At 48.5% G+C, this 11,244-nt stretch overlaps 1 protein-coding gene across 1 annotated transcript in view; it reads left to right on the top strand.

The window, feature by feature from the left end:
- The window catches only part of HGFAC (HGF activator), a 120,752-nt gene that overhangs the window by 22,368 nt on the left and 87,140 nt on the right, over window positions 1-11,244 (top strand). Inside the window, exon 5 of the mRNA XM_019526605.1 lies at window positions 8,520-8,633. Coding sequence (XP_019382150.1) covers window positions 8,520-8,633 — 114 coding nt within the window. The remainder of the gene's footprint in view (window positions 1-8,519; window positions 8,634-11,244) is intronic.

An 11,244-nucleotide genomic window follows, 5' to 3' on the forward strand; every position in this document is an offset into this window, starting at 1 on the left:
GAGCCTATAAGGATGCTGCAGGTTTTTCTTCCCAAGGTGGAGAACCTAGCATTTTTCAGTGTTAAACACCATCAGGTTCTCCTCTGCCCATTTGCTGGGCCTGTCCAGGTCAGCTTGGATCACCCGCCTGTCTTCTGGCGTGGATGCTTTGCCCCAAAGTTTGGTGTCATCAGCGAACTTGGCCAGTCCGCTCCTGACTCCAATGTCCACGTCATTAATGAAGATGTTGAACAATATGGGTCCAAGGACAGAGCCTTGGGGGACCCCACTGGTCACAGGACACCATGATGAGTGACTTCCATCAATTACTACCCTTTGGGTCCGACCATGGAGCCAATTTCACATGATGAAATGTGATGATAAATAACCATATGGCTAGCATAATGGCATCATTATGTACATGAGGTGTTGTTGTGTCAAACTGACTTGGAGCGTGGCAAGTTAGACCACCTCTGAAGTACTTCAGTTTGATCATGGCAAATTGTCCCATTGTGGACAAAAAATCTGTCACATGTACATGTCACATACTTGCCAACTCTCCAAATTGTATGTCCTAAGCCCTCTTGGCCACTAGGTACCACTACAATCCAACATGGATCAATCTTCTGCTGACCTCCTTTTTTAAGTTCATTAATTAAATTAAATAAATATTGAAGATAAACCTTTTTGTGTTAGTAGTTTCCAAATTCAGTCTATTGACAGGTAGAGGATGTCATAGATTCATAGATGTTTCCGTCAGAAGGGACGTTAGCAGATCATCAAGTTTGACTCCCTGCCCTGCACAGGAAAGAGCACTGGGGTCAGATGACCCCAGCCAGGTATATATCTAGCTTCCTCTTAAAGACCCCCAAGGCAGGGGAGAGCACCACCTCCCTTGGAAGCCCGTTCCAGATTTTGGCAACCCTTACCGTCAAGAAATTCTTTCTGATGTCTAACCTAAATCTGCTCTCTGTCAGTTTGTGGCCATTGTTCCTAATTATTCCAAGGGGTGCCCTGGTAAACAGACCATCTCCTATTCCTTGCTGTCCCCCCCTTGATGAATTTGTAGGTGGCTACATGATCACCTCTCAGCCTCACCTTTCAGCCTTCTCTTGTGGAGGCTGAAGAGATCCAGGGCACTCAATCTGTCCTCGTAGGGCTTTGCCTACAAGCCCCTAACCATATGAGTGGCCCTCCTCTGAACCCTTTTGAGGTTGTCGACATCCCTCTTGAAGTGTGGCACCCAAAACTGGACACCATATTCCAACTGTGGCCTGACCAATGCCGTGTAAAGGGGAAGTATCACCTCCTTGGATCTGTTTGTCATGCACCTGCTAATACATGATAAAGTGCAGTTAGCTTTACTGATCACTTTGTCACACTGATGACTCATGTTCATCTTAGAGTCAACAGTGACTCCAAGATCCCTTTCTGCTGCTTTGCTGCTGAGAAGATCTTCCTCCAGCCTGTAAGTGTGCTGGTGATTCCTTCTCCCTAGGTGCGGCACCTTACATTCACTAGCTAATCTCCTGAGCACAGTGAAATTAGCTTTTCTGAAGTCTAGCACTTCTGCCCTACTAGTTATATTTTTCACCCTATACCGGACAGTGAATTCAATCAAGTGATGGTCACTGTCCCCTAGGCTACCTTGTATCAGCAGATCCCCTACCAAATCATCCCCTGTAGACAGGACCAAGTCCAGTAAGGTGTTTCCCCTAGTGGGACCATATACCTCCTGTGTTAAGTGAAGGTCCTGTATGCAGGTTAAGAACCTACATGAACGGTTGGATCTAGCTGACTGCTCCTCCCAGCAGATGTCCATGTCGGTGTGTTGAAGACTGGGGTGCTTGGACTATGCCAGGTACCCAGGAGCACAGGGGCACAGCCACATTCATGAAAGTCATTACCTTCATTCTGACAGTAATGGAAATACTGACATTATACTTAAGTAAAATATGTCAATTAATAAAACTAAACAACTGTCACCAATCTGCACATTATGTGACCTGTAGTTTAGTGCCTCCTGCTGTAATTTAGTACTAAGACATCAGCAGGGTTGAACTGTTATGCAGTGCCCCCTACCATATTTAACTTTGAATAGCGTCCTTCGCTTGCACCTGCTGTGACTTGCCACTGGAGGCTTGGAGCAGGACTGGAAGCAAAGGGCCTGACCTGCTCACTGCTGCCACTGGGCAGAGCAAGTGCTGCAGCCCTGGGTACCTGGCGACTGCAATGCCTCTTGCTACTGGATTGGCTCACTGCATGAGCTCTTAGGGGTTTAATCTTTTTCTCTCTGGAGCCCGGCCTCCTGCACTGCCCCCACTGGGCACTGTCTGAGCTCTGAAAAGGATCAGGCCTTTCAGAGATCAGACAGTATCTGGCCAGCTGGAAATGGTGCAGGGGGCAAGCTCCGGGGAAAAAAAGTATCAGGCCCCTCAGAGCTCAGGCGGTGCCCAGCCAGCTGGCAGCTTCACCCCCCTACACTGCCCCCACTTGGGCTGCTGGCCAGCTGCGCACTGCGTGAACTCTAAGGAGCTAGATCCTTTTTTCTCTGGAGCTCACCCCACCCACGTCACCATTAGTGAGAGCAGTGAGCTGGTCTGGGTGGCGATGGGAGACACCACAGCTGCTGGGCACTCTGGGGCTGCAGCTCTTGCTCTGTCTGATGTCTTTGAGGGGTGAGGCGCCATGCCCAGCCTCACTGCACTCTGGCATCCCTGCTCGCCCTGACTCTGGTGGGGCCACTGCATCTTGGGATGCTGGAGGACTTCAGTTTGGGTGGAATAGCTGTAGGGAGTGGCCACAACTTCATGGAACAGAAGCAATATTAGGTGGATTAGGTATAACCCTGCCCTGAAAAGGCACAATTTAAAAATGAATAACAAGTGCTTTAAGCCATTAAAGGTGTTAATGTGTAGCCAGTCCAGGGTTTAAGAGCTCCAGAAGAGGCTTAAACTTACTGTGTAACAAGGCCCTTACTCTTTTGCTGGCTCGAGCCTTGCTCAGGATATGTAGCTCCCCCTAGAGAATGAATGAGGGATTATCACACTCAGAATAGCTGGTAGATTCTGCCAGCAGGAATTACCAGTTTAATTTGAATCCTGTGGCTCCTTTTCCTCCCCTACACTGCAGCCCAAGCCTCGCAGATGGTGTTGATGTGGGTTGACCTGGGCCCTGTTATGTCTTGGCCCTCCTCTTTACTCCTGGGGCTCCTCCCTGCCCCCCTCTCGCTCTGGGGCTCCTCGCTGCCCCCCTCTCGCTCTGGGGCTGGGGGCAATGCACCCCACAAATGCTGCGCCCTCTCCGGCACCAGGAACCCCCATGCTACTGGCCCCTATGAGGCCTCCTCCAACCCCTAATAGCCTCACCCGGTCCTCCGGTCAAAACAGAGAACATAAAAACACAAAGCCCCTGGGCTACAACATAAAAACTAGACCGTCCGATCAAACCAGATTCACTCCCTACTAAAGAGTGAGGGAGAATGGGAGGGAGGGCTCCCCAACCCCAGCAGCAACTGGGGGATATTCACACCGCCAGAGTTCTCCTCTCTGTCTGTCCTAGCTGAGTTCCTACTCCCACGGCTGCTGGAGAGGAACTGCTCTCCTGGCCTCCTACCTGGGCTTTAGAAGGGCTAAGCCCTGCCCCTTCCTGTCAGCTGGTTTTACTGGTTGCCCCTGGCAACCAGCATCTGCGCAGCCCTGGTGACTGGCAGCTGAGCCTCCCCCTTCCTGCCACTAGGGGTCTCTCCTGAGCCGTCTCCGCTTTCAGGCGCAGGGCACCTGGGTGCACTGCGACAGGCTACTGCATCTCTTTAGGTTTGAAGCTTCTTTTAAATTTACAGGTGTGCATTTCCCCTGCTTTCATTGTATTTTTAGGGTAGATGTATAATATGCAAATTCAGTTCCTCCTAGTTATATGAGAGAACTGGAACCTCTACAAAACCACAGACTAAGGAGAGAAAATAATCCATACAGATACTCAACTGCCTCAAGACAGAGACATTCAGTTGCACAAGCACCCATGTCACGAGTTTTGCCTGTCAGCAGCCAGAGGTGCATGGCCCCAGAACCCCTGCACTGATCTCCTTGACAGCTGGCAGGCTTTGTGGCCTCAGCAGGGGCTAGCATCCCTGCAGCTTTCACCCCGCTGCACCTTAACACACACAGGGTCATCTATGTCATGAGTTTTGCTGGTCAGCAGCTTGAGGTGCAGTTCCCCCCAAGCTCCTGCACTGATCTTCTTAAAACTTGGCAGGCTTCATGCTCTCAGCAGAGGCTACCATCCCTGCAAGTTTCATCCAAATCAGACAAAACCCCCCCAAGTTATAGATGTTTCATTGATTTCCCATTATACCCTATGGTCATATCTCTGAGGTAGCTCTGAGGCTTTTCTGAAGTGGTTTGGAAAGCCTAACAAATCCAGGGCTTCGATCTGGACATGCTGCTTCAGACGCCGAAGTGTCTGAAGCATCTCCAGATCCGAAGCATGGTTCAAGGCCTCATACAGCCCTACTAAGCACTTGGCTGAATTGAGGGGCTAGTACTATACTTGTCAGCAGCCAAAGTACCCAGCAAGACCAGGCCTTAAGAGGTTGATGGAAATTCCATTGAAGTCAGTGGCAGTTTTACCTCAGTAAGATTTTGTTTAGGTCTCAAGAGGGAAGAGTGCCATATACCATATTTTTCTGAGGCACATAAAGACAGAAGTGTGTGAAAAAAAGAACTATGGTCACATGGGATGACTATCTAGAGGGAGAAGCCATCATACCAGAAACACGTCTGAAGAGTGGTCTCAGTTCTGTGAAAAGTGTCTCATTCAAATGGAAAGTATTCTGGGAAACTGCAGGGTGGAGATAAAAGTAGAAGTGCGAGAAAAGATGACTCCTTTCTTCAACACAGTTTGGAGAATTTGACACTATGATGGTTGTTGGCAAATGTAAAAGCAGTTGTATGAGGGTTTCTCTCAGTGATGGGTTAATAGCATGGGACAGCCTGAGGTGCGGTCTGGCACGGCAACTGTTTGGTATGCCACGATAAATGAGGGGAAGTGAGATGAGGATGTCGCAGGGGAGACAGACAGGGAAATGACTCAGTATTAGTGGAAGGGAATGCAATGAGGAAAGAGCCGGGGTCCTGCTTTGTTGACTTGGGAAGGGCATCAAAAATGATTTGTCTGCTGCTTCACTACCCTGAAGGACAGCCCTCTGAGAAAGCAAGAGTTTGACTGTTACAGGAAAAAAGTCTCTAGGATATTGCCTTTGAAGAAACATTGCACAATATCAATATTTCACAACTATAAAATGGCAGATGAAGCAGCTTAGTCATCATCTGTACATGCCCTTTTGATGTTTCTATGGGTGTGTCTGCCAGTGAATACATTGGAATCTGATTTCACTATTGTCATCTAGAGGAAATCACTGGACTTTGAGGGAGCTAGTCTAGATTTTTTGGCACCATGAAGTTCATGATCTATCCTTCAGTATGTGTTTTGGGTTGCTTCTTTGTCTTTAATGTGTGGCCATGCTTTTTACCTTTTGGGTCATCTGCTTGGGAGAGCCAGTATGTTGGAAGCACAGTACCTGCTCAAAGCACATCTCTGTACTGTGGCTTTACAGTTCTTTACTGTTCAAGTCCAGGGCTTGGAATGGCCCAGCTGTTCCATAGCACCAGCTTTTCTAGGGCATGGGTTCAGGCTGCACTCAGTGGCCCTGACACTGCTCCCAGCTGACAGCATTTCTCCTTGAGTGGGAGTGGCAAACGCCAGGACTGAGCAGTGCCTGGGTTCCGTCCCTGCTGCTGCCATGGCTCTCTACGTGTCCATGGGCACAGCATTCTTTGCCAGGTTCTCAGGTGGCCTCCAGGGAAATGGTGGGGATGCAGAGTGCCCAATAGAACAGCTCAGAGCAAAATTAGCAGTTGCCAGAGATTTTTCACTGGGGGCCATCAAGGGCATTGGCGGGAGCCCTTGCAAGCCAAGTCTTGCTCCCTTGCCCAACTTGGGAAGTGATGATAGCAACTCTGTAATCTCACTTCCAGTCAAAATGGGCTGTGCTGTCACCAAGGCAGAGAGAGGTGATGGATGGGGACAGGGGCAATTGCAAATGCAAGCAAACCATTGCATTAGCTCAGGCTTGCCCAACATATGGCCCTCAGGCTGCCCTGCGGCCTGCCGAAGCATTTTCTGTGGCCCTCGGTGCTGCGATGGAAAATGAAAGTAAACACAGTTTACTTTCGTTCCCACCCCTTGTCCCTCCCCTAGCCCCTCAGCAGCTTCCTAATGGTTGCTGAAGGGCTGGGGAAGGGGCAAGGTTCCCACACGCACTGCCTCAGCTTGATGTTGCCGACACGGTGCATGTGGGAAGAGACCCAGGCGGGTCTGTCCCATCCAGAGCAGCATGCAGCTGAAGCCGAATTCCCATGTGCTGCAGGGGATGGGAGGAGGCCAGCCAGGTCGGCACCAGCCAGCAGAAGCAGCAGTGGAGCTGTTTGCCGCTTGGAACTGACCGGTGCAGGCAGGGGAAAAATGCAGCTGAGCCCCTGCCGCTGTGGCCAGGCTCATCCCGTCCTGAGCGGCATGTGGCTCCGCCACCGCTTCTGCTGGCCAGTGCAGACCCGGCCTGCCTCCTGCCGTCCCCAGCAGCATGTGGGAAGCCAGCTTCAGCCCCGTGCTGCTCCGGATGGGATGGACCCAGCTGGGTCAGCACCGGCCAGGAAAAGCAGCATGCAGCTGAAACTGGCTTTTCATGTGCTGCTGGGGACGGGAGGAGCCTGGCAGGGGCTCAGCTGCATTTCCCCCCTGCCTGCACTGATCAGTCCCGAGCAACACATGGCTCTGCCACCACTTCTGCTGGCTGGTGCCCACCTGGCCGGCCTCCTCCCATTCTCAGCAGCACGTGGGAAGCTGGCTTCAGCTGCATGCTGCTTTTCCTGGCTGGTGCCGACCTGGCTGGGTGGGGCAGCATGCGGCTGAAGCTGGCTTCCCACGTGCTGCTGGGCATGCCTGGCTGGGTCGGCACTGGCCAGCAGAAGCGGTGGTGAAGCCTCCTGCCTTTTGGGACCAGCTGGCACAGGTAGGGGGAGAGTGCAGCAGCACGTGGGGAAACCACCACTTGATAGGGGACGGGATGGACTGGCCAGGCTGCACCAGGGAAAATTGTGGCTGAGCCCCCTGCAGCTGTGCTGTATGCTCCTTTAAGACTGAACAATATATTCAAGAATAGATCATGAATGATCTGGGCTCCAAGGTAAATTTGGAGCAGGTAAAAATATTTGTAAAAATACTGTCCAGTGTTTGGATTGTGTTTGCTTCTGTTTCTCTTTGTGCGGGATTGGGGGTTCAACTTGTTACTACTTGTTAAAGGTGTGTTACTAACAAGTTATTAATTCAATAAAAGTAAATCTTCTTGAAGATTATTCTCAAAAATGGCCATATTTTGTTGCTTTGATTAGTTTCCACTCTGGCTCATATCTTTTCCACATTTGATCTGCTGACTTGCATTATGCTTCTTTCATTCATTGAGAAGTGAGTAGAAGCGAGTCTTTATTTTAGTTAAGTGTTTGGTATTATTTCATTCTTGCTTTTATATTGTTTTTATTTTGGATTTTAAAGCATATTTCCACACCCATTTCATTGTCACTTCCTGCAACTTCATTGGTGTCAAAGGTCATGCGACATCACTTCCTGACGTGATACCACTTCCTGTGAAGTCTTTGAATATGGCTCGCAGGCCCACTGGGTGATAAAAAATTCGTGATCTGGCCCCATTTTCAAAAAGGTTGGATACCTCTGCATTAGCTGCTAAGTTGGTGTAAACTAGCATGGTTCAGTTGGCTTTCGTTGGAGATGCACCAGTTCACAGCAGCTGATGGGTGGCTCAATATGACATCCCACTAAAATGTCACAGTCTGTGGTAATGTGTCACATAAAGCCTCTATCTATACTTGGCCCTGTGGGCACAACACTGAGAAAAGAGACCCAGGCTTTCCGTGATTAAAAAAAAAAATCTTTTGGGGCACAGAGCAGCCCAGATATTCTGTGCCTGCCAGGAAAATACGATCTGTAAAATTCAAGAGGGGTACTTGATCCCCCCAGTTATGCTTCAGTGTAAAATATGCAGGGTATTTGTCTGGGTAAATGAAAACTGCAGCGTTATTTTTTAATCCCTAGTGTAAAGGAATAGCTCCATCTTGTGGACATTTGTTCTGTAGCCTTACTTTATTACCTTTGGTTTAACTTTATTGATATTGTGAACAGTGATAATGTGTCAGATGCTGCCTTGGTTATAAAGCGTGCATCCATCTCATTCAGTTGGACTGCACTAGATCTCACTGTTTTATGATGCAGTTTCATAGAGTTGGATAAAAGCAGTGACTATACAATTTAAAAAGAACATTGAATAAATATTGAAATAAAATTACATCCAGAATGCAATTGAATGCATATTTTTATTATTCTGCATAATGAGATAGTATCTGACTCACCAAAGATTGATTTATCTGGCAACTATGAGCAAAAAATAATTTATTTCATAAACTCTTTAGATTACTGTGCGAAGAACCCATGCAAACATGGAGGGACCTGTTCCACTGCGTATGATCGTAGTTATTATCACTGCACATGTCCTGAGGAATTTACAGGAAGAGACTGTGAGATCGGTAAGTGCGTCCTTTGGTAAGCATGTGAAATTACATAAGCAGAAGAACTTTTTAAGGTTTGTGTCATGAAAAGGGAATGCCATTGTGATGTTAGACTGCTCGAGCACAAATGTTTGCATAGGCAAGTTTCCAAGTGTTTATGACAGGCAATCCATTAGTGACAGGACAGCGGAAAATAGCTTGATTATACAGTTATAAATCCACACCTGATCTGAACCACCAGTGAAGTATTTAGCTAAGAGAAGTACAGTAAATCCCTTCCCTTTCCACCATGATTTTTGAGATGTAGATGTGATTTGCACAGTTGTAAATGTATTCTTATAAACATATAGCATTCAGGGGAGGGAGACATGAAAAACACCAGGATTTTATTTGAAGTGCTGTATCGCACACCTGCCCATGAAAGCTCTTACTGTGCTTTCAGTTTTGGTGATTTAACACCAGTATAATACTGCTGATTTTAGCTAAGCTGCATCTGATTTATGCCAAGGCAAGTGGAGAGAGATGCTGGTTATCAGATTATTGTGCTTCACCACTAGTTTCACTGCCACTCCAGTGGTGTTGCCTCTGGTTGACTACAGTTTGAGGTAGTTAGCCATGTTAGTCTGAAGTCAGGCAGAAGGCAGGGCAGAGTGGCAGGCTATAAGATGCCAGGATATTACATGTGTGCTCTTTGGAACATGACTCAGGCCTTTCTGGTGTTTGATAAAGAAGTCCTGTTGCTGCTGGGGGAATGGCATGTGCCCTCTGCAGTCTTGGAGCCTGTAAGAGGGAACCCCTGCCCTGTTACTGGGAGAAGGCTGTGGGATAAACAAAACTTGTGAGGACCCTTTAAGGCTTGGGTCTTTGTGGCCCAAAGAGATATGAATCAGGAAAAGACAATATAGTAGGCAAGACAGTCAAGAATGTTACTAGGGAAAAGCCCCAGGAGGCAAGCAGTCAAAAGGGGAAAAGTGACACGTACCGACAATCACCAACAGCCCTGCCACAGCCACACTGAAACCACGCAGGGCTGAAAGGGCTGAGACCCCTTGTGCTCTGGCCAAGGGATAGGATGGGCTGGCTGGAAGGGGTGGGAATTCCTGATATAAGAGTGGTTATATGCTGGCTGGGCAAGGATGAGCAGCTCCCAGGCAGACTGCTGTTGAGCCTGGAGTCACGGTAAGGGGAGCTCTTGCTTGCAAAGCCTCTTTTGAGTTCTGAGTTCACCCTGGTGAGGATGACATGAGTTCAGGTTGTTCTTTGTTTTATGAATATCCAGACAGGCTGTGCTTTGTTGTGGTTAGGATACTAAAACCGAAGGGCCAGGAGCAGCTGCGATGGGAGGCTTAGAGGCTGCATTGCAGGAGCCTTAAAGCGTCCTGTGAGGTTTTAACTGCCAGTGAGGGAGGGGTGAGCATTCCCATGGCTGGTACAGTTGTAAAGGGTTTAGCTCTTCCATGGCCCAAAGACCAGAGAGGGAGAAATTAGTTCAGTGAGAGTCAGAGGACAGGGAGGAGAGACATGGAGTATAGGGGGCCCAGATGGAACCTAGGCTGGTGCTGAGAGTCTCAGCACAGTGGCTGTCATCACAAGAGCCAAGGCCAGAATAAGGGGGCCTGGGTTGAAGATGGCAGCAAAAGCAAATAGGCCAAACCCACAGAACTGATGCCTAGACAGATGTGACTTATTGAACAGGTCTAAGAGATTGATACCCACGAGGCATAGGTGCAACTGATGAGGAGTCTGGAGCCACAAAAAAACTTTCAGGCAAATTAACACCATCTGGGCTTCAGCTGGGGCTGGTTGAGATGGCTAAAATTTTGCCAGTCTAACCTAGTAAACCTGGATCAAGATAGCATGGAAAAAATAATTCCAACCCAGGGCTCTGGGTGCCTCCTGCAGGACTATTTATTCCATCCAGGTGTGGCAAGTGAGACACCAGGTGATGGTACAGAGGAACTGGGGTGAGGCAGGCTAGCTAGGGCAAGTGTGGGAAATCATTTTAGGTGAAGGGCCACTTACCAAGTTTTGGTGAGCTCTCAAGGGCTGCATGGGTAGCCCCACCCCTTGACAGTTCCCTTGTCCCGGTCACCATATAGGGACCAGTAGTCCTGCCCCCAACCCCTGACCTTTGCCACTGGAAGTCCCTTCCCTTGCCCCAGAAGTACTCCTTTTGGGGGGAGGGTACTGCAATCTTCAAACCAGAAAAATCCCCCAAATCATATACAAAAAAAATTAAAACATGTATTATAACTTATTTTAATTATCTTTAAAAATAGTTGTATACTGATTTATGCGTTTATGAAGTGTATCAAGAGGTGATTGCATAATAGATCAACATACAGCCCTACTTCTATTGTATGTGGATGGTAAGGGGGTGTATGTGGGGGTGTGTGGTTGGGGTGTGGGTGTGAGTATGGTGGGTGGGTGTGGGGTATATGGTTGTGCTGCAGTAGCAAAACAAGTAATCATGTGCTGGAGATCATGTTGGGTGTGAGCCACCAGGGCACAATCATCTGCAAACAGAAGTTCACGGATGAACTGTTGTAAGGTCTTTGTGTAGACCTGTAGCTGTCTGAGAATGAAGAGGTTTCCATCTTCCCAGAAGCAGATGTAGACACCTTCCTCA

The sequence above is a fragment of the Gavialis gangeticus genome, unplaced genomic scaffold (assembly GCF_001723915.1).
Source record: "Gavialis gangeticus isolate Ggan-Ray unplaced genomic scaffold, GavGan_comp1, whole genome shotgun sequence".
NCBI lineage: Eukaryota > Metazoa > Chordata > Crocodylia > Gavialidae > Gavialis > Gavialis gangeticus.